Below are 27,832 nucleotides of genomic sequence, written 5' to 3'. Positions count from 1 at the left end.
GTTCCACGGTGATAGTGAGTCAAAAAGGGTCATTTCTGACTCACTCTCGCCCTCACTGTCACATACAATTCAACCCAAGCCTCGTTGATTCTACCCCCTAAATGTGACTTGAATCTGACTTTCCCCATGGTCACAGCCATCTCTACTCAGATAACTGCAGCCACCTCCTTCCTCCTCTGGCCCCTCTGCAGTGCCTTCCCCTCCAGCTGCATAGGAACCACATGGGGGATGAAATTCAAGTACAAATTCCAGTTCCGGAGGGCTACAATGGGGTCTGAGAGTCTGCGGTTCAGATCCGACTCCTAGGTGATAACAATGCTAATGATTTCAGGACCACACTTTGAGGAGCTGCTGGAGAATGTTTCTTCCAAATAAAAGTTTCATCCTATCTTGCCTCCACTTAAAACCCTCCATTGATTTTCCAGTGCTCTTGGGGGGGAAAAAGACCAAACCCTCATCAAATCCAACAGGTCCCGTGTTATCTGGTCCTTGCCTCGGTCAGGCCCCTTGTCCTCCACTCTCCTACCCCGCTCTTTCTCCCTTATGTATTGTTACTGTATTTCTTCTATAATGAAATGAAACAGAACCACCATCCCACCCAAGTACTGGACCATCGCCAATAACCTGAAAGTACCTGTATGCTCCTCCCCTCCTCCTCTCCTTTCCCCATTCCCCTGAGATAACCATTCTTCTCAAACATTTCCCCTTGTTTTTTCCCTACTGATGCATGTTTGTCTAAATATGCATAGTTTGGGTGTTGCTTTCATTATACATTCTCGATTTGCATCATCGTGTGTGTGTGTGTGTGTGTGTGTGTGTGTGGTTTTCTGCGACTTATTTAGCATTGTTTGTGAGATAGATCTGCGTTGTTGTCTGAAGTTCATTCAATTTCACTGCTGTATAATAGTCCATGGTGTGAATATCCCAGTTTATTTGCCCACCCCCCTGGGGATGGGCAGCTGGGTGTTTGGAATGTTTTTGCTATTAGAGACAGCACCGTGGGAACATTCTTGTAGGCGCTCTCCGGCTGCACCGTGGGTCGTTTCTCAAGGATAAATGCCTAGGAGAGAATTTGCTGTGTGCCCCCTCCTCTTTTCATTCCTCAGCTCCCTGGGGTCTCCAACACAGAAGACCCTCTCCACCCGGGCTGCCCTCTTCCATTCCACCCCTACCCACCCCAATCCCCTTCACTTGATAAATTCCTTAAGATCCCCAGCGAAGCCTTCCCCCAGCTGCCGGCCACGACTGGTCCCCGTTAAAGCTTCTGGATTATACATTTCTGTTGTGTGATTCTGCGATGAGCGTTATGTCTTGTCCGGTAGAGTGCGAGCCCCATGAAGTTTGTGAAGCGCACAGATTTCCCAGTTTCCAGCTGGGGCCTGGCACATGCAGGCGCCCAGGCAGTAGTGTGACCCTGCAGGAGGGACCAGGCCGGCGCAGAGCCCGGCCAGGCGGCTGGAGTGTGAGCCCACAGGTGGCTCCAACCCGGGGTCCCGGGCCAGGGACATGGGGCAGGCCAAGGCTCCGAGGGGACTCGGGTTTGTCCATCCCGCGCGGCAAGAATTCCAGGAAATGCGCAGCGCGCCGGTCGATGGGGAGGGGCGGGGGCGGGGGCTCCGGCGAGGGGGCGGGGGCGGGGGCGGGGCCCGGACGGCGGGGGCGGGGCTGGGCCCCGTTAAGAGGAGCGTGGCGGGCCGCGGTCACTGCGGGCCCCCGGAGAAGCGGACCGGCCATCGACCCATCGGGGACCACCGATCTTCCTTCGGCAGAGCGAGCAGCGCTGGGGCGCACGCTTGGCACCATGGCCCAGACGCCAGCTTTCGACAAGCCCAAAGTGAGCGCGGGCGGGGGCTCGGGTTCCGGGGTCCGGCTCCTGGTCTGGCTGGAGGGCTTGGGGGCGTCCACTGCCCCGGGAGCAAATGGGGCAGCTGCAGGCGCGTTCTTCCCTCAGCTCAGGTCCTTGCCCGCCTCCAGGACGGTTAATGAGAGACAGTGAGACAGGAAGGGTCCTGAACCTGGAGGCGCCCCTGGCTGGCCTCCAAGTTCTGCTTCTGCCTCTGATTTGGCCCATCTGGGTCTCAGTTTCACTGTCTGTCAAATGGGTATCCTAGCAATGCCTGTGCTGAGCAGTCTAGGCAGGTGGCTTAACCTCTCTGAACCTTGGCTGTCAAATGGGCCCCTGTATCTACACCCACAGGCACCTAGTGTGAACAACGCATGAGTGCAGGGTGAATGGAAGCAGCTTTATACTCCAACGCTATGGCTATTTTGTGAGCACCAAGGAACCCTGGTTTGTGGATGTGCCTGTGAGAGCAGTGGGCCATGCCAGAAAGGGGAGGGAGGGGAGCAGGGAAGCCCTCTCCCCACTTTAGAGGGGCTGGATGGGCCTTAGGCCTTGGGCCCCCATAGAGTTCACTCAGGGCCGAGTCATGGCCACTAGCCACCAAGGGATAAATTCCTTGTCCCTTCTCCCACCAGCTGTGGTGTCTTGGGAATGGTGGGGTCAGGGAGGGTCCAGGCCCACTTGGCAGGCTTGGGAGCACTGAGAGCCTCCAGCGAAAGGAGCCCAGGAGCCTGTCCAGCAGAGTGAATCAGCTCGTAGGGTTTGAGATGGGTTGGGTGGGGTCAGAGGAAGGAGCGAGCTGCAATCAGCCTCAACTTGCCTCTCTGAGAAACAGGTGTGAGTGACGATGGCAGGTATCGCTAAAGCATGGGTGAGAATCCTGGGTGTAGGGGAGAAGGGGAAGGGGGACTCTGACGAGGTAAGGCCTGGTCCCCACTTCCGATGCCCCCACCAGAGGGCAAATGCCTCTGCTGCTCCCTGCCAGATGTTACAGGCACTGGGGCTGAACGTCTGCCATCCGCATGCCTCCTTCGCAGCTCACCTGGATGCCCCATGTCCTATCATCAGTGTTTTGTTCCTTTGGAGGCTCCCCCGCTGCTTTTGTACATTTATTTTTTTGGCTCTGCACGCAGCATGCTGGGTCTTAGTTCCCTGATCAGGGATGGAGCCCATGCCTCCTGCAGTGGAGTGCATTGTCTTAACCACTGGACCCCCAGGGAAGTCCCCTGGCAGGATCTTGGTGAAAGCATGGGGCCAAACCACTGGACTGCCAGGGAATTCCCTGTTTTCAATGCTTTGGGAGTCCCCCTGCCTTTGGGCTGGGGAGCCATCTTACCCTAATATGCATCGCAAAAGTGAAGTTGCTCAGTCATGTCCGACTCTTTGCGACCCCATGGACTGTAGCCTACCAGGCTCCTCCGGCTGTGGGATTTTCCAGGCAAGAGTACTGGAGTGGGCTGCTGTTTCCTTCTCCAGGAGATCTCCCCAACCCAGGGATCAAACCTGGGTCTCCCGCATTGCAGGCATCGCAAGGCAGAAGACAAACCTTCTTGACTGGGAGTGAAATGGGGGTTATGGAGAGAGATAACAGATGACCCTTCTGTAGAACTTGCTATATGCACCAACACCTTCAATACCTCTGTAACAGCCTGTAAGGGAGGGACTATTATCATGCCCATTATTTGGGCCTCTCCCAATCCTCTCTGCTTCAAGCTGGCAGGCCATTTCCCCTCTCTGGGCCTCAGTTTCTGTAGCTGGGAAATGGGCTCCACCTGTAATGGAGGTGTCCAAAGATTAAAAGGCAGTGCTTGAGAGGGAAGATAGAGTGTCACCTACTACGTACGTGAGATGCGATACATTTTGTATTATTGAGAGGAGGGAGTGTGTCTGAGCTGGTCAGTGACGCCAGGAGTGTGGATCTCAGCCATTGTGACCAGAGCCAACTCCCTGCCTTCCCGTGTGTGAGATGGGGAACCACTAGAATTAATAGCTAGAACATATTGAGTTGAATTATTGCTCTGTGCCAGGCACCATTCTGAATATACTACCCTTCATTAATTTACTTGATCCTAGCAGTGACTCTGGGTGGTAGCTGGTATTGTCTCATTTTACAGATGAACAGAGAGACACAGAAATTAATGAGGCCTATACAGTCCACGGGTCTCAAACAGTCGGATATGGCTGAGCGACTTCACTTTCACTTTTCATGATCACATAGCTAGGATGTGGTGATGCTGGGGTTAGAGCCCAGGGTGGGCTGGCTTCAAAAATTCCGTGCCCTAGCCAGCTTTCCTGAACTGCCTCTGCAGAAGCCACTGGGGGGAGTGGTGCCCCAGGTGTGGGCCTCTCTGGGACAGAAGCCGCTGCTGGGTTCTTTGGTTTCTCAGGACCGGCCAACTTTGAGAAGGCAAAGCAAGGCCTTGTCTTCCAAATTTTCATGTGTATTCACATCACCTGACACTTGCTAGTGTTCAGACTCTGAATCAGGAGATCTGGGTTTGGGGCCTGAGATGCTGAGCTCCAAAAAAGCTCCCAGGAGGTGCTAATGCTGCTGGGCCAAGGACCACACTTTGAGTAGCAAAACCCTAGGCAGCTGCCTACCTGCTCTGATTATGTTATTCCAACAAAAAACTTCCTGAACACCTGCTGGGCACTGGAGGAGGTGCAAAGGCAGGTGGAGGGGGGGCCCTTATCAGTCTGTTTCCACAGGAGGCAAGGCTGGAAAATCTCACGGCCCTCAGGAGTTCAGTGTCATGGAGGGCAATGGTGGTCACACGGCTGTCACTGTAATAAAAGTAACGATGTGGCCATTTGAGTGTTTGTGGGTACCAGGCACCTGGGTGATTTATCTCACAGAATCCTCTGGACAGCTTGACAAAGTGGATGTTTTCGTCCCCTTTTACAGATGATGAAACTAAGGCGTGACAGGTGAAGTAGCTTGTTCAATGCTACGCAAAATCTGACAGCCTTGAAGCTGTAGGCTGGTCCAAGTTGCAACAGCCAGGCCCCCCTGTTCATGCAGAGTATTGAAGCTCAATGTCTAACGTACTCTTTTCTTTCTCTTATTTCAATGTTCACTCTGTTTCAGGCACTGTTCTAACTGCTTTGTGTATATTAACTCATTTAATGCTCACAGCAGTCCTTTAAAGTAAGTCCTATTGTGGGACTTCCCCGGTGATCCAGTGGTTAAGATTCTACTTTCCAATGCAGGGGGCGCAGCTTGGATCCCTGGTCAGGGAAATGCAGACACATATGCTGCAAAAATTAAAAAAAAAACAGTCCTGTTAATATCTTCATATACATATAAGGAGACTGAGGCTCAGAGAAGGAACTTGTCAAAGTCACATGGCCAGAAAACAGCAGAGCTGGATGTGGACCCAGACCTACCCAAGACCGAGGTAGCTGCTGTTAACTGCTTTGCATATTTATACCCCACTTTGTGGGGGCAGGGGCGGAGTTAGAATCAAGGTGGCTGTGGGCTTCAGAGAGACTGAGCAGGGATCCTTGCCTCACCGCTTAGCAGCTTCAAGGGCTCGGGTGGACAGTTCCCTGAGCCCCAGTTTCCTTCTCTGTAAAGTGGGCTGATAAAGCCAGGGTCACACACAGTTCTTGGGGGAAAATGGATGCTGACTGGGGCCTGTGAAGCACCCGGCTGGCGGGCAGGTCCTCAGGGGTGCATTTCCTCCCTGGGGAGCGCGGTGGGAGCTGCGGCGGCCTCTCCGCCTGCACCTGCAGCTCTCACTCTCGCCTCTTGTCTTCCGGCCACAAAGCCCACTGGGTTAGCACTGCTGTGGGCTTTTGGGGCTTTGCTGTTACTAGAGCCACCTGTTAAAAGAAAAATGCAGCCTGGCCAGGAAGAGCCCTCCAGCCTTACCCTTTACAATGCACGTGGCAGTTGGGAGGGAGGGGAAGAGAGAGATTGGGTTTCCTTCAAGCCCTGTGTTTCACAGAGGAAGAAGCAAGGGCCAGAGAGGGGAGGTGCGGTGTCCAGGGTCACACAGCGAGGCGTGACAGGGCAGACAGGGCAGACAGCTTCCCGATTCTACGTCTGACCTCAGGGTGAGAATGGCCTGCATGGGAAGGGCCCCTGGGAGCTGGAAGAAGCTTGTCCACCTGCCCTGTGGACCTGGGGGATGCCCCTGGGCTGGAGAAGGGTAGGACTGTGGCCTGGATTTGGACAGGGGAGAATAGGCCAGGGTAGCCAAGGTGAGGCTCAAGCCTATATTTATAGAGGGTTGGGGGCCATCTCACCCTCTAGGTTCTGAGGCCCCAGAGGAGCAAGGTCAGGGGAGAGACAGTCTCTGGGGTTCTCAAGGGAGTTGCTTCTCTGTGCCTCAGTTTCCCCATCTTTAAAACGGAAATCATATTTGTATCCACCCTACATAAAACACCAATGCAGCCCTGGGTGAGCGGGCAGGCCGATGCTAGCTGCTATTGATCACCCTCATCATGGTTATTAATCATCCTGTTTAGATTTGACCAGCACTGACTCAGCACGGATATGCAGGATGAACAGAGTGTGATGTGGTGGTTACGACCTCCCTCTTTAGAATCAAAACAGCTTCCGGGCATGGCACTCATTAGACTGTGCCCTAGGGCAAGTTATGAAATCTCACGGAGGCTCAGTCTTCTTTTCTATAAAATGGGGGTAACCTTTTTGAGTTCCTAGGCTGTTGCCCTATAGGTTGACTTGGCCCCTGGCTGAGGAGACACCTTGCCATCTGTGAAACCCCCTGGGGAAGCTCACAGAGGCCCAGGGAGCTCAGCTGGGCCCTGAGGCAGCCGGAGGCACTGAGGGATGGCCCTTTTTGCTCTGTACCTCGGAGCTACAGGTGCAGATGGGGCTGAGCCCAGAGGGCTTCTTGGAGGAGGTGTGGTTGAAACAATGGCAGCCCTGAGGCTGCTCTGTCTCCTGACATCACCCCAAAAGTTGGCTGAGAGGCTGTGGTGGCATGAGGGCACTGACCCCTGGTGTTGCCCAACTCAGTGCCGAGAGTGGGGCTAAGAAGGATCACGGGCACCTGTGGCTCCTGGTTCTGACTGCAGTGCCCAGGTCCTGGGGGCTGGTCAAGCCACCCTGGCTACTCTGCCCCATCTGGGTTCTCTGCCAGGCCCAAGGTGGGTAGGTCAGCCCTTCCTTGCTGCAGAGAGAGGACACAGCACTGCTGACCCAGGACAGGGAGAGGAGAAAACAATCAGTTGTTTAGCACCTCCTGGGCACCTCCTGCTGTGCGGGGCTCTGTCTTAGGCACTGGGGGCACAGCAGGATGGCACAGAGTCCCCGCTTTAAGGGAACTGACAGTCAGGGACACAGGCATGATAAGTAAATGAACTGAAAAAGTCAGCGGGATGGGGACTTCCCTGGTGGTCCCAGTGGTTAAGACTCTGACCTCCCAATGCAGGGGGCAGGGGTTCGATTCCTGGTTGAGGAACTAAGATCCCACATGCTGCACAGTGTGGTCTACAACGTTAAATAAATAGATAAAAATAAAAGTCAGGGAGATGAAAACAAAATGAGTTTGTTTGGTGAGTTGGGGCGGGGAGTGCTGGGGAGAAGTAGTCTGGTTCAGCTGTGCCTTGAGGGTAGACAGAGTCTACCTCTGATCTGGGAGTATCTGGTGCTAGAGTTCAAGTCCTGGGTCCTCGTCCTGGCCCTGCACTGACACCTTGTGTGACTGACCTTTGTTGTTGTTGTTTAGTCGCTAAGTCATGTCTGACTCCTTGCGATCCTATGGACTATATAGCCCCCCAGGCTCCTTGGTCCATGGGATTCTCTGGACAAAAATACTGGAGTGGGTAGCCATTCCCTTCCAGGGGACCTTCACAACCCAGGGATCAAACCCAGGTCTCCTCCACTGGCAGGCGGGTTCTCTACCACTGAGTCACCAGGGACCTTGGGGAGTGCATATTCCTTCCTGGGCCTCACCTGCCTGCCTGGTATCTCCTGAGAGCACAGATTCCCTGTGTTCCCCACAGTGCCTGGCACCTGGGGGTGGGGGGACTTAGTAAATATTTTTTGGTAACTGGGGATGTTTCCTGTTCAGACCTGGAGGATTTCCTGCAGTTCTATCAGATGCTCGCTGTGAGTCAGCCTCGTGGAAAGTGACTGCAGGGGGTGGGGGTTGAGGTCCCCCCCCCCCAGCACTCAGAAGGCCTAGTGTAGGTGTGCTGCAAGTTCTAGGGAGGTAGTATGGCCGGTGGGCAGGACTTGGGTTAGAGGTGGAGGGGCTCGGGTTCTGCCCCAGCTCTGCCCCTGTTGGTCTGGGTAACCCGGCAGGTTCTTGAATTTCTCTGAGCTCAGCTTGGCAAGTCCATTTCCCCATCTGCATCATGGGGCTAGGGTGTTCCCCAAGGAGCTTGCCTAGGGGCAAAGATGAAAGGAAATAAAGGGTCTGATAACAGTAAGCAGCTCCTTACATCTGAGGTTAGGCCTGCAGAGACGGTAGAGCAGGAGCTCAGTTCAGACCTGGGTAGTACAAATCCTAACTCCATCACTGCCTCTGCATCCTTGGATGCTTTTGTGAGCCTGTTTCCTCATGCGTAAAATGGGAGTCAAGTCCCTACTTCCCTGGTTGTAAGGATGATATTCAGTTCAGTTCAGTCGCTTAGTTGTGTCTGACTCTTTGAGACTCCGTGGCATGCAGCACGCCAGGCCTCCCTGTCCCATCTGCAGCTCCCGAAGCTTACTCAGACTCAAGTGCATCAAGTTGGTGATGCCATCTAACCATCTCATCCTCTGTCGTCCCCTTCTCCTCCCGCCTTCAATCTTTCCCAGCAAGGATGATACAAAATGATGCATATAGATGGTCCAGAACATAGGAGATGGTAAATTGGAAGTCACTGCTATTTCTTTCCCCTGAAGGGGGCTGACAGAGCAGGGTGCCCCCTCACCCACCCACTGCCATATCTGAGCTTGTGCCTGCTTGTCATCTGGGGTAGGCTGACAGCTTTCTCCATGGGTCATTTGTTTTCCAGAAAGTGTAGTGGGAGGCCTATCTGAGCGTGGACCGCCAGTGCAGGCAGTTCCTGGCCTCTGTTCCTCCCCTGAAACGTGTCTGGGCAGCTTCCCAGGAGGCCCTGAAGAGCACAGGGGAGGGAGTGTGTGGGGGGCAATGGTGGGGGAGGTTGGGCGCAAGAGGCAGGCTCTGCTTTCCCTCCCTCTGGGCGCCCTTGCCACCCGTATCCTGCGGGCTCCCTGAGGCCTCCTTTCCAGGGAACCAGGCAGTTCCTGCTCCCTGAACATGTACTGTGTCTGGCGCTGTGGCAGGTCTTCCCTGTGGGGCTCATCTCGCAGCTGGACCGCACCCTCAGGTCTCTGCCTTCTGGTCTGACTTCCTTCAGCCTGCTTTCCACACAGCAGCCAGAGGAAGCTTTTACAAGGTGACTCCCCCTGTGGGAAACCCTGCAGCAGATCACCCTTTCCTGTGACCTGTGAGATCTCCCTGCCCTCCATCCGCCTAACTCTCTCTCTGGCCTCATCTCTCACCGCCTGCTTCAGACACATAATGCCCACACGTCCCTCTGCCTGGAGCTGATAGCTCTCCTTCCTTGTCCCTTTCCCCTGCTGACTCTTCCTCTATTTCCTCCTTCTCAGAGGGACCCTCTCCTACCTTCTCATAGCCACTGGCCAGCTCTTCAGCTTCTGAGGGCTCCAGGTGTCCCTCGGCTTGCGGTCGCCTCACTTTCATGTGTTGCCGTGGTCCTAATGCTGCTTCCTTGCCTGTGTGTCTTTCAAAATCCTCTGCCTCCCTCATGAGGGAAAAGGGTATTGGGTATAGGGCCCACCCAGATATTCCAGAAAAAAACTCCTCAAGATTTTTCATCCCATTGTTTGCCCTGTACAGAAGTCTGTGTTCTGGGGATTAGGATATAGCTGTCTTTTGGGGGGCTCACCATTCAGCCCCCTGCACCAGCCGCAGGGGAGTGGGGAGGGGACTCCTCCCTGTTGAAATCCTCTCGCCTTCTGCAGCCTGCACGCTCCTGGCTCCCCTTCTTCCATCTCTCTGGCAGCTCTTCTCTAGGCTCACACGCTTCTGTAAGCCACTGGGCACTGGTGCTCGCCCAGGCTTCCTTTCCTGCTCTTTCCTCTATGTTTCCTCCCTGAGGGAGCTCATTCAAGACCACAGCCTCTGTATTCCTACTCACATTTCCAGCCTGGATCTCTCAGGGAGCTCCAGACCTGCACAGCCACTGGCTCAGTCCCCATGCACGTGGAGGTCTCAGCGGTGTCCCAGCTTCACATACCCAAGATCACACTGACTGTGCTTCTCTCCCCACGCCTCTACGCCTCCTCCCTGCTCAGAGCTTGATCCTCTTCCTGGGCTGTCTATCTCAGTGTCAGAATCGCTTCTCACCCAGGCCTGACCTGAAACATCCTCCTTGACACCCGTTTCTGTCCACCTGGCATGTCGGCCTCACCATCCCAGTCTGAGACACCACCATCATTCAGACACTTGACTACAGCGGTCTCTAGCTATGCATTGTCCTCTTCAGCATCAAACCCATGTCTCTGTTGCTCTCAGGTCAGAACCCAATCCTCCTGGTGCCCCTACAGCCTCTCCAGTCCCACCAGTGCTCCCCTCTCTGGACCTGTGTTCAGTCCTTCTCACACCATGTTCTCCCACCACATGGCCTTCATACCTGCTGTTCCCTCTGTCTAGATGCTCTTCCAGCCTTCCCTCTCTCCCCTGCTTTTGCCTGTTGTTGTTCAGTCACTAAGTCGTGTCCGACTCTTTGATACCCCATGAACTGTAGCGCACGATGCTTCCTTGTCCTTCACCATCTCCCAGAGTTTGCTCAAACTCATGTCCATTGACTCAGTGATGCCATCCAAACATCTCATCCTCTATCGCCCCCATCTTCTCCTGCCCTCAGTCTTTCCAAGCATCAGGGTCTTTTTCAGTGAGTCAGCTCTTTGCATCAGGTGGTCAGAGTATTGGAGCTTCAGCATCAGTCCTTCCAGTGAATATTTAGGGTTGATTTCCTTTAGGAAATCCTTAGCTCTTTGCTCAGCCTCTGCTTTCTCTGGGAAACCATCGTCGGCCCTCTAGCTGAGTGAGTTCTTTTGTTCGTTACCTCTTTGGTAGGTCTGCGTTCATGCCTCCCAGGAGCTGACTTGGCTTGTGACTGTGCATTCCACCAGTGTAACATTTACTTAACTTCTCTCTCTCTTGCTGGACTGTAAGCCTCATGGGACCAGGACTCCTTCAATGCAGGGAGTGTGGGTTGGATCCCTGATCAGGGAGCTGAGATCCCACTTGCCTTGTGGACAAAAAAAAAAAAAAAAAAAAAACCCAAAACATAAAAGAGAGGCAATATTGTGACAAATTCAATAAAGACTTAAAAAAAGAAAGAAACTGGAGGCTCAGAGAGGTGAGGTCACCTGTCCAAGGTCGAACAGCTGGTTGGCAGTTCCCCGCCCTTCAGTGTTCCCAGTGCAGAGTACTTTTTGAGAATCCAATCCACTTTTGGCTAAGTGGGCATTCAATTCATCTTGTCAGGGAATCCAACAACTCACTGGATGCAGAATCTGTGACAGAGTTGGTTCTTTGCCGGTTGAATGACTTCCGGAGAGATCTGATTATTCTGATATCCTGCTGATGGGGGGCTTGGTGCCCCTGGCCCTGCTGGCCCCCTGGGGGCCCCAGGCTGGGTTTCCTGCACAGGAGGCAGCTCATGTGGGTGCTCCTGGGATGCCCTTGGGCCAGTGGGTCCCTGGCTACTCCTTCCCCAGCCAGGGTGGCCACTTCTTGTCTGGACTCCCAAGATCCAGAGAAGGCCCCACCCTGGTAGAGATGTTTATTAAAAATGGTCTGAGTCTCTCTCTGGCTGGAGAAAAGCTCTTCCATGACCTGGAGCAGAGAGATGGTAGTTGCTTCCCCACCGTTTCCCAGCACCTGCTCTGCTTTTCTTAACAGTCTGTGTGAAGGACCCTGGCTGAGAGGCAGGGGCTCTTGCTCATGGGCTGAACTTGCCACCTTTTAAAATCCTTAAATTGTTCTTGGACAAGGAGACAATATTTTTGGCTGTTGAGGAAACAGGTGGAGAGCTCAATTGTCTTGTCTAAGATCGCACAGGCAGAGAAGAGGCAGAGCTGGGAGTCCAGTCTGATGAGCTGGCCCCCAAGTCCCTGTCCGTAAGCTTTTAGCTTTGTGTCCTGAGTGTCGTTGGTGGGGATGAGCATATGGAAGAGTATCACCAAGGTAGCCAAGTAGCTAGTGCCCTTTCTGGAGTTGTGGGAAGATCTTTTAAGAAAAAACAAAAACCTTATTTAATATTGGAGTGTAGCCAATTAGGGCTTCCCAGGTGGTGCTAGTGGTAAAGAACCCACCTGCCAACGCAGGGTACATTAGAGACTCTGGTTCAACCCCTGAGTCAGGAAGATCCCCTGGAGGAGGGCAGGGCAACCCACTCCAGTATTCTGGCCTGGTCTTCCCTGTGGGGAAGCAACTTGGAACGCAAGGGGAGAATGGATACATGTATATATATGGCTGAGTCCCTTTGCTGTCCGCCTGAAACAAACACAATGTCGCGTTCCAAGTCGCTTCAGTCATGTCCAACTCTTGGCAACCACACGGACTGTAGCCCCACCAGGCTCCTCTGTCCACAGGGTTCTCCAGTTTATGGGTGTCTGTTTTTTCTCTTTTCCCTCTGCGCCCTTGCAGGTAGAACTGCATGTCCACCTGGATGGAGCCATCAAGCCCGAAACCATCTTATATTATGGCAGGTAAGTCCACAGATAAGAGGCCTTCTTCCCCAGGAGGCCTCGGGAGAGTTCCATGTTGTTTGGATTGACTTACTGAAATCTTGTGACAACTTGTGAGGTGGGTATATTATTGTCCCCAACTCACTGGCAAGGAAACCAAGTCAGGGTAGGGGAAGTGAGTTGTGATGTAAACAGGTGTGATCCTGAGTCCATGCCCCTGACCATTGCCCCAGTGAGCTGGAGGTTTGGATGAAGTACTGCACAAAAAATACTTAGCTGAGGGCAAGCATGCTAAGTGCCCCATAAATGTCACTTTGTGATGATATTACTATTATTAATTGTAACCTATGCCTCTGACTAAGTGGGGTGAAGCCACTGGGCTTATCTCTGCCTGTCCTTTGCCCAATGTCAAGGACCAGCTGTTGACACAGGGTCCCTAATGAGGCAATTAGGGTGGGTTAACCAGGAACCCAGATGGGATCTAATCATGGGCAACTCGTTAAGGGGTCAAATCGTGCTCATTAGTAGAGCAAGAATCTGAGCGTGTCCAGGGCAGGGTAGAGGGAGGAGGAAAGGGAGTAGCCCTTGTAGGGCCGCTGGTCGGACTTTCTGTTTCCCACTTCGACTTGGCATCCTGGGAACCATCTAGGCGCTTCTTTGGGCTCTAGAGAAGGGGTGTGGGTTTGATGGGTTTGATCCAGCCGCAGTTTGATCTTGAGGTCAGCAGTCAGGGGACCAGGGAGTCAGTCAGACTAGGATATGGACAGAACATGCTGGAGGCCTCCCAGGTGGGGTGGGCTGGGGCTGAGAGGGGGAAGCATGGGTGTGTCTGGCCTGACATCTCCACCCCAGCCAGATCCAGTGGCCTTTTACCTGCCCTGTGACTTGAGCCTCTGTTGATTGTGTTCTCACCTGTTCTGTTCTGTTTTGTTTTGTTTTTTTGGCTCCCATGCCACGTGGCTTGCAGGATCTTAGTTCCCTGACCAAGGGTCAGACCCAGGCCCTCAGCAGTGAGACTAGAGAGTCCCAACTCCTGGACCATTAGGGAATTCCCTCACCCGTTTCTTCTTATTCTATTTTGTCTCTGAGGGTTTTAATTTCTTTCTCAATCTCCTTCCCGATTTTGCCATGAGCCCATTCTGAATCTGACCACTGTCTCCTCCCTGTCACCATCCTGGTCTGAGCCATTGAACTATTGCAATGACTTCCTGACTGGTCTCCAAGTGGCCACCCTGACCTCCCCCATCTACTGTCCCCAGCAATACTGGAGTCAGAGCAATCATCTTAGGACATTGTGCAATTGGATCGCTTCCTTGCTCAAACCCTCCCGACTTGCTTGGGGTCAAAGCCAGTATCCACACATGGCCCTTGAAGTTCTACAAAGCCTGTGTTAATCTCCTTGACCTCTTCTACTACTTCTTGGTTAGTTCATGCCAAGCTTTCTCAAACGTGCCAGACCTAATAAGCAAAGAATTTGGGTAACTTACCCAAGATAACACAGCCTTCAAATAAGGGCTGGGATTCAAACCCAGGTCACTAGACTTGAGAGTCTGCCATCTTTCCCTGGACACACAAATAGTCTCATTTGTTCTTCCCTGTACCTTGAAAAGAAAGTACGATCTGTGTTTTACTGACAAGGATGTAGAGGTCCTCAGGGGGACACCTCCTGCCCAGTGTGACTTGGTTCCTGCTGGAGGAGGATGGACTTTGAACACCAAAGCCTGTGTTCATCCTCTTTATTGGGCTCTTGTTGTTGCTGTTGTTCAGTCGCTCAGTCATGTCCAGCTCTTTGCAACCCCATGGACTGCAGCCCTCCAGGCCTCCCTGTCCCTCACCATCTGCTGGAGTTTGCCCCACTTCGTGTTTATTGCATCGGTGAGGCTGTTCAGCCATCTCATCCTCTGATGTCCTCTTCTCCTTCTGCCCTCAATCTTTCTCAGCACTGGGGGCTTTTCCAGTGAGTCATCTGTTTACACCAGATGACCAAAATACTGGAGCTTCTGTTTCGGCATCAGTCCTTCCAGTGAATATTCAGGGTTGATCTCCCTTAAGATTGACTGGTTTGATCTTGCTGTCCAAGGGACTTTCAGGAGTCTTCTCCAGTACCACAGTTCGAAGGCATCAATTCTTGGCATTCTGCCTTTCCTTCAGTCCAGCTCGTACAACTATATGTGACCGCTGGGAAGACCATAGCCTCGACTATATAGGTCTTTGTGGGCAGAGTAATGTCTCTGCTTTTCAACACACTGTCTATATGTGCCATAGCTTTCCTGCCAAGAAGCAGTTGTCTTCTGACTTCATGGCTGCAGTCCCTGTCTGTAGTGATTTTGGAGCCCAAGAAGAGGAAATCTTCTTGGCTCTTGGTGTATCGCAACACCAAGGAAGGCGGAGAATTGAGCAAAAACCAGAGTATGGTCATGGCTGACTGGGGAGCCATCTAAGAACTGGGCTTGGCCCTCGGTGGAGAGAGGTTTGGCTGCCGTGAATGGCTGTGGGCGGCAGGGGAAAGTGAAAAGTGAAAAAGTGTTAGCCACTCAGTCGTCGTGTCTGACTCTTTGTGACCCCACTGACTATATGCAGCCCTCTAGGCTCCACTGTCCCTGGGATTCTCCAGGCAAGAATACTGGAGTGGGTTGCCATGCCCTCCTCCAGGGATCTTCCTGACCCAGAGATCGAACCCGGGTGTCCTGCATTGCAGGTGGATTCTTTACTGTTTGAGCCACCAGGTGGCAGGGGACCTAGGAACAATCCCTTCTTGTCTCAACCTTGGGTCCTGGGGAGGAGCTTCACAGCTTAGTCTAGCAGCTTTCAGAGGCTCAGTCCTGTGCGAGGTGCTGGACCGTCTCCTAGGGGACCGCTGCAGCAGCTCTGGCCTCTGCCCTGGTTTTCCTCCGTTCCCCACACCCCAGCCAGGAGAAGCTCTCTAAAAAGTGCATCTTTGCATGTCACCCCACTGCTTGGAATCCTTCAGTGGCTTCCCAGGGCTTTCAGGATAAGGTCCCAGCTCCTACAAAGCCCCTATCTGGCCCTGCCTGCCCCTTGGCTCATCTACCACTGGCCCCACTCTGATCTGCAGCCACGGTAGCCGCACTGCCCTGGAATTTTCTCACTGCTCCTTCCTGGGGCTCTAGCGGGGCTCGGATCCTGCCTGCCTGTATCTCTCTTCCTGCTCCCTCAGGGGAGAAGGACAGTCTCATCTTTGCTTAACGGTCACCTCCTCCAAAAAGCCTTCCCAGGTCACTCTATCTGTGAGGTAAAAGGATCTCTTTTGGGTGGTTGTGGAGAAGAGACTAATGGGAGAAATATTTAGGATGAAATAACTAGGGCTTGGGGACAAGCTGTTGATGAGTAAGGGAGATGGCATCTGGGGGAGGCCCCTGACTTGGGTTCAGCCAACTGGGTAGATAGAGGAGGCTGTGCATGCTAAGTCACTTCAGTCATGTCCGATTCTTTTGCGGCCCCATGGACTGTAGCCCGCCAGGCTCCTCTGTCCCTGGCACTCTCCAGGCAAGAATACTGCAGTGGGTTTCCATGCCCTCCTCCATGGGACCTTCCCAATCCAGGAATCAAATCTGTGTCTCTTCTGTCGCCTACATTGGCAGGTGGGGTCTTGACCCTAACTAGCGCCAGGAAGGAGGAGCCATATCAGAAATGTGGCACCTGGGAGAGGGTGGGGCTTGGGGGAGGCACAAAGCGGGTGGTCAGACACGAGGGTCTGCCTTGGTCTTGGCTACCTATCCAGGGCCCAGCACACTGTGGGCCCTCAGATGGTGATGTGCAGAGGGAGAAGATGGAAAGCTCTGGATCTGAGACTTCCCTAGTGGTCCAGCAGTTCAGACTCTCACTTCCAATGCAGGGGGCACAAGTTCGATCCCTAGTCATGGAACTAAGATTCTGCATGCCATATGGAGTAGCAAAAAAAAAAAAAACCAACCCCAAAGTTCTGGATCTCCAGATTGGTTCAGGGGGCCTGCGGCAAATGTGGCCACTGTGTTTGGGAATATGGGAGCTGGAGGCGTAGCCTTACCTTCTATGTCTTCCACCCTCCAGCTCCCAGAAAGATATGCCAAATATAGCATCTAACAACTGGTATGGGCTCTGCAGAGGCCGTGGCGACTGGGGATGGCCTCATGAGGGTGACTGAGGTAGGCTGGCCGGCAGGGGAAGGCCAAGGGGGCACTGAGCACCTGACCTTGGTGCCAGGACCACACCATGGGCGTCATCTTCCCTGGGGACACCTGGCAGGGATGGAGGCCTGACTCAGAGCTTGAGCACCAGGGTGACCCCTGGTGAGACCCACAGGACACTTATGAGGCCTGGGGTCGCCTTGAAGCAGAAGAGGACACGTTTAGGGGGACTTAGGGAACAGGTATTTATGTAGAGAAACATTTTAATATTTTAGTAACAAGCTATTAAAAGGACTGCAACACTTCGGTCCATTTTCCATCTCTTTGGCAATGTCATCCCTTCTGTCTTCTCTTCTTGCTCTGCACGTCACTGGAGGCCAAACCTCTTGGTTGAATCACTTAAATTTTCTTAATCATTTGCTCCTATTTTTTATCTTGTCTTTTGTTCTACTTGCCGGAGGATTTTCTCAATTCTATTTTCCATTCCTTTTGTTACATCCTGGTGTTCACTGCCCTATTCTTCTAGATCTCCGAGAGCTCTTTCTTCCTCCTGGAAAGTCCCCTTTTTAAAAAGGAGTGTTCTTATTTCAAGGATGAGGCATTGTCTCCTCTCCTTGAGGCTGTTCGTTTCAAGGTTTTTACGCTTTCTCTGCCTGTTTCCTAGGGTTCCTTTGATCTCCTGACCCTCGTGGGAGAAGCATCTCTTGAATATCTGGGGTTCTTTGCCTGTCGCTTTTATCCTACAGCCAGGTCATCTGGCTCAGATGGTAAAAGCATCTGCCTACAATGCGGGAGACCCGGGTTCAATCCCTGGGATGGGAAGATCTCCTGCAGAAGGAAATGGCAGCCCCGGCTGGGAGGAGGCAGGGAGCTCTGCGGAGAAATGGAGGCCCCAGAGCAGAAAGGCTGTTCTCAGCCAGCCTGTACTGAGTGGCCACATGTGGGGGGTTGTGGGCAGGGAGGGGAGAGAGCTGGGGAGGCCCTGGTGCTCTGCCAGCACAATGAGCTGGGCCAGCCTCTCTGATGTGCTGGCCACTTGGAGGGTGGGGTGGGGAAGTCCGGCGCCTGACCCTACCCCGGGCATTGTGTGCTGCCGTTCTTGCCCCTGATGACCCCTGACCTGGCACAGGATCAGCTGGCTCTACTTCGAGTTCGCCCTTGCATCTTCCATGTCCCCAGACACCGGTGTGTATGTGTGTGTGTGTGTGGGTGGGTGGGTGTGGGTGTGGGTGTGTGTGGGTGTGTATGTTCATGTGTTAAATGGGCTTTAACACCAGTTGTCCTCCTTGAGATTTGTTGGCTGGCCATGGCTTCAGTGACAGGAGGTCCTGGAAGGATTTGGGTCCTGGTCCTATATGCCCTGGGCCTCAGTTTTCCCATCTGTCCAATGGGAGGAGCTGGATACCTGCACCCTGTCAGGAACTGGTAGGGTCCTGCCCAGGGTTGTCCACCATCCTCATTGTTTCGTCCCCAGGAAGAGAGGCATCGCCCTCCCTGCTGACACACCAGAGGGGCTACAGAACATCATCGGCATGGACAAGCCACTTAGCCTCCCAGGCTTCCTGGCCAAGTTCGACTACTACATGCCTGCCATTGCGTGAGTCTTCCCACCCCCAGGCCCTGGGCAGCATCCTGTCATGCTGCCAGCCCCCAGCCTTCCTCTTTGTAGCTGTTCACAGTCCTGAGAGCTGGACCCCCTCCAGGAGATGAAGGCTCAGGAAAGTTGGACCACACAGCTGGCAAGGGGTGAAGCCCAGATTCTCGCCCTGGTGTCACCTTGAGCTTACTGGCATGAAGCAGAGTTTCACAAGGCAGGCGATAATTGGGCCTTGGCAGTCAGTGCTGCCGGAGCTCAAAGGGGGAAGAGGTGGAGGGGGCTGGAGGAGACAGGGAAGGCTGCCTGGAAGAGGAAGCATGGATGGATCCTTGGGAGGGAAAGGTGTGCTATAGTTCAGAGGGCTGCACCTAAGGGCCGGTCTGGAGGACAAGCTGTTGGAGGACCAGTGAGGAGGGTGTGCGAGACGGATAGAAGCCTCTGGCTGGGTAAGTGGCAGGACAGGAATGAGGAGTGCTGGGGAAGGAAGGAAGATGTGTGCCAAGGCTGCTGGCTGCTTTCTGGAAGCTTCTGGGCTCAGCCTGGAGGGCCTGCAGGGCCCCCATCCTTGGCACATCAGTAGATGCTGTGGCTCACATGCTGCCTCCCCCTGGACACCTCACACCGGAACACGTGGACTGGCGGAGCTCACATGTAGGCCGAGGTTCCTCTCCTGTGCTGCTACCCAGCTCCTGTCTCTTGGCCACAAGAGAGATGAGGCCCAGCTTCGTGAAGGCTTAAGTCAGTTTTGATTTGCATTTCCCTGGTGATCAGTGACGTCAGGCACCTTCTCGTGTACCTGTTGGCCCCTAGTATGTCTTTTGACAAACGTCTATTCAGGTCCTCTATTTTCTAAAACTATTTATTTATTTGGCTGTGCTTGGTCTTAGCTGTGGCCCGTGGGATCCAGTTCCCTGTCCAGGGATCGAACCTGGGCCCCCTGCATTGGGAGCACAGAATCTTAGTCCCTGGACCAACAGGGAAGTCCCCCTTTGCCTTTTTTTTTTTTTTTAATCAATTTTTGTATTGTTGTTTGCTTTGCTGTTGAGTTGTAGGAATTCCTTCGACATTCGGGGCATTAGCCCCTTACCGCGTGTGTGGTTTGCAAACACTTTCTCCCGTTCGGTAGGTTGCCTGTCATTCTACTGCTGGTTTCCTTTGCTGGGTAGAAGCTCTTTACGTTGGTGCAATCCCCCTCTAGTTTTGCTTTTGCTGCCTTTGGGTGTCCTTTTCTCCTATTTCTCCTCCCTGCTGGCCTACATCTATCACTCAAGAAATATTTCAGTGGATGCAGTGTCCTAGACTCTGTCCTTGGCTGAGGGATCGTAGCCATGCCAAGACAGAAGGGTCCTTGTCTCATGGAGACTATATTCTAGGTTGGGGAGGTGAAAATCGGCTAATAAAGAAACCACATGATCTGTCATGTCAGGTGGCGATAAGCGGCAGGGAGAAAACTGAAGCCCAGGGGAAGGGGTGGAGAAGGGCGAGGGGCTGTTTTAAAATGAAGTGGCCAGGGAAGGCCTCCCTGAGGAGGTGAGGCTGGAGCCGGGCTCTGAATGGAGCGAGCAGGGAGGACAGGGTGATCCGAGGAAGAGCCTGCAGGCCAGGGAGCTGCAAACACGAAGGCCCTGCCCTGCGAACTAGCTTGGCCGTTCGCTAGGTGGAAAGTAGGCCCTGGAGGCCTCGAGGAAGGAGCAGGGAGGCTGGCAGGGACCAGATTATGTAGGCTTTGTGGGCAGGGTCTCAGAGTTGAGATTTCCTCTATGAGGTGGGATGCCCTTAGAGTTCAGAGTGGAGGAGCGACACTCTTATTTTTGGCTGCATCGGGTCTTGGTTACGGCACTCAGGATCTTTCATGGTGTGATGTGAGATCTTTCGTTGCGGTGCGACTCTCTAGCTGCGGTGCAGGGACTCTCTAGCTGCGGTGCAGGGACTCTCTAGCTGCGGTGCAGGGACTCTCTAGCTGCGGTGCAGGGACTCTCTAGTTTGGTGCAGGACTCTCTAGTTGCAGCACGTGAGCTTAGTTCCCTGGAAGCCTGTGGGATCTTAGTTCCCCGACCAGGAGTTGCACCTGCGTTCCCTGAACTGCTAGGCAGATTCTTAACCAGTGGACCAGGGAAGTCCCAGAGTGGTGTTCCTTGATTTCCATTTTTAAAAGACCGCAGTAGCTGCTCTACTGGGACAAATGCGGTGATGGAGAGAGGCTGGAGAGGTGGTCGAACCCGGCTGGAGGAGGAGAGGATTGGCATCAAGTTGGGAAGCAGAGCTGACAGGATGTGCTGGGCTTTTAGGGTCTTCTCCGGTAGAGGCCCAGAGCTTGTGACTGGGGGATGGGAGATTGGGGACCCGACTCGGGTTTGGTCTGCCATGGGTTGGGGGCAGCTTTGTCACTCCTGGAGCACCCAAGGGGGGTGCTCTCGAATCCCTCTCTGCCCTCCCCAGGGGCTGCCGGGAGGCCGTCAAAAGGATCGCCTACGAGTTTATGGAGATGAAGGCCAAGGAGGGCGTGGCGTATGTGGAGGTGCGTTACAGCCCACACCTGCTGGCCAACTCCAAGGTGGAGCCGATCCCCTGGAACCAGGCTGAGTGAGTGACCCCTGGAGGGCTGTGTTGGGGCCGTGGCAGGGTGGCCAGGCTCGCGACGAGGGGCACACTGGGAGCCCTGGCCCAAGCAAGACTTTGATCTTGCATCCTGAGCTGGTCCACAGCCTCAGCATGATGGGCCTGTCTCTGCCCTGAGGGACGTGCTTCCCATCCGTCACCTGGGCTCCTGTTCTTACCTTGGGCAAAAACGTTTGGCTGTGTCTTGCCATCCTTAGTCCTGGGCACAGGCCTGTGGTCTAGGAACATGAACCTGCTTAGCCAATGCCATCTAGGGGTCCCATCCTCACCTGGTAGCTGAAGTGATGTGACCCATTCTTGCCCCTTCTGCCTAGACCCCAGGGATGACCCCCGTGGTACCTCTCAACCACCTTGCCCCCTTCTAGCCGTGACTCTGATACTTGTGGACAAATGGGAATCAAAACACTTTAGCTTAGCAGAGCTCTGCATCTTGAGTAGGGGGCTGTCTGACGACCCCCTAGTTGGGACAGAACTTCCCAGTCTGAAAGCCCCCAGGCAGACCCAAGGAGGATGGAAGTGGGTGTCCTAGGCCTTGGGGCCGTCTCCCTCAGCCTTTCAGTGGAGGCGGTGGGTTAGTGGGGCCTAGGGCTTCTCCTGCAAGACCCCTCCTTCCTCTCTCTCCTCCCTGACCCGTCCCAGCCTCTGTCCTTTATGCCTGCCTTTGCCTTGGACCCACCCTTCTCTTCCCCACACACAGAGGGGACCTCACCCCGGATGAGGTGGTGTCGCTGGTGAGCCAGGGCCTGCAGGAGGGGGAGCGGGACTTCGGCGTGAAGGTGCGGTCCATCCTGTGTTGCATGCGCCACCAGCCCAGTGAGTGTGACCCCGGCCCCGGCCGCCCGCCTGATGCCACCGCCGTGACCTGGCGGGCACGGGGTCGTACCTGGTCTCCCCTATGTCCCACCACGGCCCCCAACCCCATGGTCTCCCTTGAGCCCATCAGCTGGACCGTGGTGGGACTTCCTTCCAGGCAGGCGCAGAACTTCCTGCAACAGACTTGGCTCCCCAGGGAGGCGGAGCCTGAGAGCCATGTGACCTGCAGGAGGCTCAAAACCAAGGGAGCCTGCACAATAGAGAGAAGCCTAAGGCAGGTTCCCATCAGCTCGCAGTCCTCCCTGGAGACTGTGGGCTGGGCCCCCTCCTGTCAGAGCTGCGGAACTTGGGACTAGGGTCTGAGCTCCGGGGCCTGAAGGGTCTTCCTATGGCTGACACCGGTCACAACTCCAGGGCTTGTGCTTCCAAGGCTGGGTGACTCTGGCCAGGTCACATCACCTCTCTTGGACCTCAGATATGCCTTGTCACAGGAGGTGGCCGTACTCACCCTATTCTCTGCCCTAAGAAGGAGTGAGACCATAGCGAGGGGCTGATGTCAACCCACAGGGCCTCCCTGGGCAGAGTGGCTTGTATTCTCTCTAATCCTCGCAGGGACCTAGGAGGCAGGACCACCATTTGACATTGATGGTCGATAAATTCGACCACCATGTATCCCCATTCGACAGATGACGAAACTGAGGTAGAGGCTCAATCAGCAAAGCAGAAAGCCCGGATCGGAAGCCAGGGCCATCTGATTGCAGAGGCTGTGGTGGTTTATTCTTTACGATGACCTCACTGGTTGTGAGTGTGTAGTAGTGAGGAATACGTTTAGTAACACAAGTGTGAGTTACGTTTTAGGTTTAAATGTTAACCTGTGTGGACCTCCATCCCCTCTGCTGAGTAGAGGTGGGTGTCGGGGATCGAGAGAGAGAACTGCCACTTGTCCTGTACTGAGCCCAGGCCTTGCCCCCGGTGTTTCACCCGCGGGGCCTTGGCAAAAGCATCCCTGTGACCTTGTGCCGCAGCAGGTGGTGTCCACTCTGCGAGGAGAAGACATTGAGGCCTGGAAGGCTGTGGAGTCAGGCCTGGAAGACAGGACCTGGGGCCCTCTGCCTTGCGCTGGCCTTGGGTGGGAGGCAGGGGTGCGTGGGGTGGGAGGTCTTTCTCCTCCGTGCTGTTGCCAGAGGCCCAGCGGGCATCTCGCCCACAGGCTGGTCCCCCGAGGTGGTAGAGCTGTGTAAGAAGTACCGAGAGCAGACTGTGGTGGCTATTGACCTGGCCGGAGATGAGACCATTGAAGGCAGCAGCCTTTTCCCTGGACACGTGGAGGCCTACGCGGTGGGTCCTGGGGAAAGGAGGTCACAGAGCCGCAGGCGTGGGGGAAGCCGCACACGGGGAGCATATCCCCACCCCAGCAGGGAGTGGCCACACCCACGGGGGATCCCAAGGCCCCCTGGGCTCCCAAGCGTTCCTGACTTGGGTCTAAAGTGTTAGTCGCTCAGTCGTGTCTGACTCTCTTGCAACCCCATGGACTGTAGCCTGCCAGGCTCCTCTGTCCATGGAATTGTCCAGGCAAGAGTAATGGAGTGGGTAGTCTTTCCCTTCTCCAGGGGATCTTCTGGACAAAAGGATTGAACCCCAGTATCCTGCATTGCAGGCAGATTCTTTACCATCTGAGTCACCAGGGAAGCTGTCTAAGGGCTCTAGAAATTGGAACTCTGGTCTGAAGGAAAAACCCCACTAGATGCTGGGGGTCCTGTGTTGGAGCCTTTGTGCCTAATGATCTGCTATGTGACCTTGGGCAAGACTGTCTCTTCTCTGGGCCTGTTCCATCTGCTGGGATGACTGGGTTGGATGGAGCCAACCTCTCAAAGCCTCATGACGTGCTTCCCACGAAAGAGGTGAAGCTTGGGGTGGAGAACAGGAGCTCTGGAGTCTGCCTGGCTTCAGAGCTCAGCCCCCACTTCCTAGCTGTCTGATTGGTTGTGATCCCTGACACTCCTGAGTTTGTCCCTTGCCCCTCCCTGTAAGACAAGTATCAGAGCAGCTGTGAATGTTACCATAGTCTATCCAAACCAAGTACAGTGCCTGACACATAACAACTGTCTAATAAATGAGAGCGACCACTTTCATGTGGTTACAAAAACAAAACCCACCCGGACCTCCCTATCTGGAAGCAGGCCAGGCTGACTCCGCCCCAGGGTGTGGTGAAGGCAAGGCCCACGGGGAGAACCCCAGGCCGCCCCTGACCTTGCCCTTGCCCTTCCAGGAGGCCGTGAAGAGCGGCGTCCACCGCACGGTCCACGCCGGGGAGGTGGGCCCAGCCACGGTGGTGAAAGAGGTGAGTGTTGCGGGTTGGTGGAGGGGTCCTTCTCCCCGCTCCCCCCACACCCCCGCTCCGGAGGCCCGCGCTGGGCTCCACGCTGCATGTCCGCAGGCCGTGGACACACTCAAGACCGAGAGGCTGGGGCACGGCTACCACACCCTGGAGGATGCCGCCCTTTACAACAGGCTGCTGCAGGAAAACATGCACTTCGAGGTGAGGGGCCGGGGAGGGGAGGACAGGAAGGCGGTGCAAAGTGGGGCGGGGCCAGGGGCACGGGGAGGGGCCAGCGGTGCAGGGCGTGGTCAGGGGCCACAGTGGGGCAGTCATGGGCCGTGGGGGTGTGGCCGCAGGCCTAATTGCTGCTGGGTTGGGGAGAAAACCAGGACTGACAGGTTTGCGGGACTCAGCTACAAGGTCACTGGCGTGACCAGGGCAAAAATGCTGCCAGGGCAGGTGGCTCTGGCCGGGGCCAGGGTAAGGGGGGTCAGCGTGGCCCGGGGGGATGCGGAGGATCGTGCCAGCCACCTGCCGCCTCTTCCAGGTCTGCCCCTGGTCCAGCTACCTCACTGGCGCCTGGAAGCCTGACACGGAGCACCCAGTTGTTCGGTGAGGCCTGGTCCCACTCAGTTTTTGTTACAAGGAAAGCCAAGGGTGGGAAGTGGGTGCAGACACCGGGCGCTGGCCCCGCTGGGTCTCTCGGGTATGGAATCTCTTCCAGTGCTTGGGAAGCAGGAATTATTGTCCTCATCCTCTGACAAGTGAGGAATCCAAAGCTTGGATGTGGTGTAACTTGACCAAGGTCACTCAGCTATTGGAAAGCAGAGCTGGGGGCCCTATAGCCCCATCCAGCTCTAGCAGAATGCCCTGTTACCCACAAGGTAACTTCCACACTCCAGCTTCTGCCTCCTAGCAATGAGGAAGATGAGTCTCTCTTGCCCACGTGGTCTGTGGGCATTCCCCCAGCACCATCTTGACACTTCCCCCTGGAGAGTCTGTTCCCCTACCCATCCATCCAGTCCCACCCCATGGCCTTGGCGCCGCTTCAGGTTGTCCTGGGAGAAGCCTCAGGAGGGCAAAGCTGACCCAGGAGAAGTTCACCAAGAACTCTGGGTGACCGCAGTCAGGCCACCACTGATGGTCTGTCTGCCAAGATGATGACAAGGAAGGGAGCTTGGGCTGCATTTACAACAGGGGCCCAAAGTCTGCTTTGGAACGTGGAGTGGGCAGCACCTATAGGACTTCCAAGTGGAGTTCCTGGAGGCACATGGGTTTACAGTCTGTGGGCTGGAGGAAGACTCGAGTCGTCTAGGCAGATGTGGTGTTTGAAGGGGAAGGGAAGCCCTCAGCAGGTGGTGAAGCAGGAGAGCTTGGGAGAGACACCCAGAAGGACAGTGACAGTGAAGGGACGGGCAGAAGCCAAGTGGCGGTGTCGGAGGAATCTAGGGGAAAGGTCAACAGTGTAAAACTCTGCGACACAAGTCGGGTGAGGTAAGAGCTAGGAAAAGTCCTCTGGACTCAACAAGATGGCGGTCAGAGGCGGTGCCAAGAACAGTTTCCATGGTGGGCCTGAAGAGTCAGATCCCAGTGGGACTGAGGATGGCTGGGGGAGGGGGGTGCAGACAACTCTCTCAGGGTGGCGGCTATGAAGGGGAAGGCTAGAGAGGGTGGTAGCTGGTTGGGGGGGGGAGTTGCTTTTTTAGCCCACCCCAAGTGCCTTTCTACTTGGGTCCTCTCCTGCCTTTAGCTGGCTCTAAGCCTGGCTGGATGCTTTAAGTCTTGAGTTGCTGGTTTTGTGGCCTTAGACAAGTCGCTGGAGTTTTCTGAATTTTTCTTCCTCTATACAATGATGAGATCTTCCAGGCATGTCCAAGGGTGCCATGAGGCTCAGAGGAGGGTGGATGTCCATGGGTAACAGGGGGTGCTTCTCCCTTGCTCCCCTCCCCCATATCCAGGTTCAAAAATGACCAGGCTAACTACTCGCTCAACACGGATGACCCGCTCATCTTCAAGTCCACGCTGGACACTGATTACCAGATGACCAAGCGTGACATGAGCTTCACCGAAGAGGAGTTTAAGAGACTGGTGAGTGGCTGTGAGCCTTAACTCTGGGCTGTGCGAGTGAGTGGCCTGCAGGTCCTGGAACCCCTGGAGAACTAGGGGTGAATCTCAACAGGCCAGGCCAAGCCAGACCTGGAGTTCGATGTCTTCCACAGAGAAGACATCTGTGGCTGAGATCCTGACCTGGGACTGGATTTTCTATCCCTTGCTTGGCTCAAGCGCCCTAAGAGACCCTCAGTGCTGTCAGCCATCTCCCCAGAAAGGGGCTCAGCTCTACATCCTACATGTGGTTTGCAGGCCACTCCTGGACCCCAGGATGAGCCCTTGATTTCAGTGGTTCTGATACCCTCAGTCTGTCCCCACAGGACTGTCTCTCTGGCCCCACACATTCTGCCCTGTCTTCAAAGGTTTCTCCAGCCTCCTTCCCGCATCTGTGTGTCACGTCCTGGCGCATTAAGAACACACACCCTCATAGTCTCTGCTCTGGCACTGCTGCCTGTGAGCCTGGACAAGGGCTCCCAGGCTGAGCTTGACACATTGCCCACGTTTAATGAAGAGGCTGGATTGCCACTGCATTGCCAAGGGCTCCCTTCCGTGCCGTCTGGTTTCACGCTGTCTGTCATGCTGGCCCTTCCAGAACATCAATGCGGCCAAGTCCAGTTTCCTCCCTGAAGATGAGAAGAAGGAGCTTCTGGATCTGCTCTATGAGGCCTACGGGATGCCCCCTCTGGCCTCTGCAGGTATGTTTCTGGTGGACCTGCTGGGCTGGCGTCCTGCCCTGGCTCCCGTCTGGCTTCCGGGGGCTTCTAGCAGGATGCTCTCCACTCCTCTCCCGGGCACTACCAAGGCTGGGTGATGACCCCCTGGCTGGTGGTAGCCCCTGACAAGGCCAGCTTACGTTCTGCATAAGCCTCTCATGAGGCTGGTCTGGGGATAAGACTTTCTAGGTCTCAGCAATCTGGGGCATCTCCAGGGCTGCGCAAAGCCAAGGGCAGGGAGTTGAGCCCAGATCTCAGCTCTGTTCTGCTTCTTCCTTCCTGTGTGGCCTTGACAGAGCCCTCCCTTGCTCCAAGCCTCAGTCTCCCCATCTGTACAAAGGGGTTCCTTTCTGGCTCTGATGTCCTGTGATTTTTTTTTGTTTGTTTGATGTCCTGGATACTACAAGTTGCCTAATCTTTTGTTTCTCTGACTTGTCAAGCAGAGTAGCATCTGTGAAGGCGTCATGGCTACCTCTCCGAGTCCTGGCCCTGTGGATGGAGCCTTCACAGCTCCAGGGTCAAGCAACACGCTTACCTTTACTCCTTCCTGGGAGACTGTGATTTCCAGAATCATCTACCAATGACCATGAAGCCCACGTGCCTCTTTCCGTACACACATATACCTCGGCAGGGCCGTGGCTCTCCTTTGTGTGCCTGGGTCGGGATCAGGGCCTGGGGCAGGCTGAATCTGAATTCCTCCTCCTCTGGTGACTTGTGCTGAAAATCAGGTGCTCAATAAAGAAGACAATGGCTGGGGCCGTGCAGCCCTGTGGCGTGTGCGCTGCGGTCTGGGCGGGCGCCTTGGGTTTGTGGAGAATGGAAGGGGCCTTGGGGACCCCAGCTGCAGGCAGTCTGCCCAGCAGCAGTGTCCTGAGAGCCTGGTGGGGACTGTGAATGGGAAGAGGGAGGACAGAAAGGTTTCCAGAAGAAACCAAGCTTCTCTCGAAGAGTCAGTTTCCTAAATGCGCCCTGAACCCTTAACCCCC

General features: G+C 54.7%; 1 protein-coding gene across 3 annotated transcripts; it reads left to right on the top strand.

Annotated features, from left to right (window-relative positions):
* Positions 1-1,705: 1,705 nt before the first annotated feature.
* On the top strand, positions 1,706-27,610 carry ADA (adenosine deaminase). Of its 3 annotated transcripts, none has more exons than XM_027977227.2 (12): positions 1,706-1,834; positions 12,508-12,569; positions 18,150-18,272; positions 20,712-20,855; positions 21,589-21,704; positions 22,915-23,042; positions 23,974-24,045; positions 24,142-24,243; positions 24,572-24,636; positions 25,983-26,112; positions 26,726-26,828; positions 27,290-27,610. In XM_027977227.2, the coding sequence occupies exons 1-12, from the start codon at positions 1,802-1,804 to the stop codon at positions 27,292-27,294; spliced, it is 1,083 nt and encodes a 360-aa protein (XP_027833028.1). In that variant the 5' UTR covers positions 1,706-1,801; the 3' UTR covers positions 27,295-27,610. The 3 variants fall into 3 exon arrangements, with proteins under 3 accessions (XP_027833028.1, XP_027833026.1, XP_042086100.1); XM_027977225.2 differs by having other exon boundaries at positions 27,287-27,610; XM_042230166.2 differs by lacking the exons at positions 26,726-26,828; positions 27,290-27,610 and adding an exon at positions 26,496-26,710.
* The last annotated feature ends 222 nt before the right edge of the window (positions 27,611-27,832 follow it).

Source organism: Ovis aries, chromosome 13 (genome assembly GCF_016772045.2).
Source record: "Ovis aries strain OAR_USU_Benz2616 breed Rambouillet chromosome 13, ARS-UI_Ramb_v3.0, whole genome shotgun sequence".
Lineage (NCBI taxonomy): Eukaryota > Metazoa > Chordata > Mammalia > Artiodactyla > Bovidae > Ovis > Ovis aries.
This window is presented reverse-complemented; position numbering and strand designations above follow the sequence as displayed.

What these genes read in the sequence shown, in the direction of transcription:
- ADA (XM_042230166.2), top strand. Translation starts at nt 1,802, where the DNA reads ATGGCCCAGACGCCAGCTTTCGACAAGCCCAAA. An exon ending in ACCATCTTATATTATGGCAG is followed by an intron (nt 12,570 to 18,149) that starts GTAAGTCCACAG and finishes TTTCGTCCCCAG; the next exon opens with GAAGAGAGGCATCGCCCTCC. An exon ending in AAGAGGAGTTTAAGAGACTG is followed by an intron (nt 26,113 to 26,495) that starts GTGAGTGGCTGT and finishes CTGTCTTCAAAG; the next exon opens with GTTTCTCCAGCCTCCTTCCC.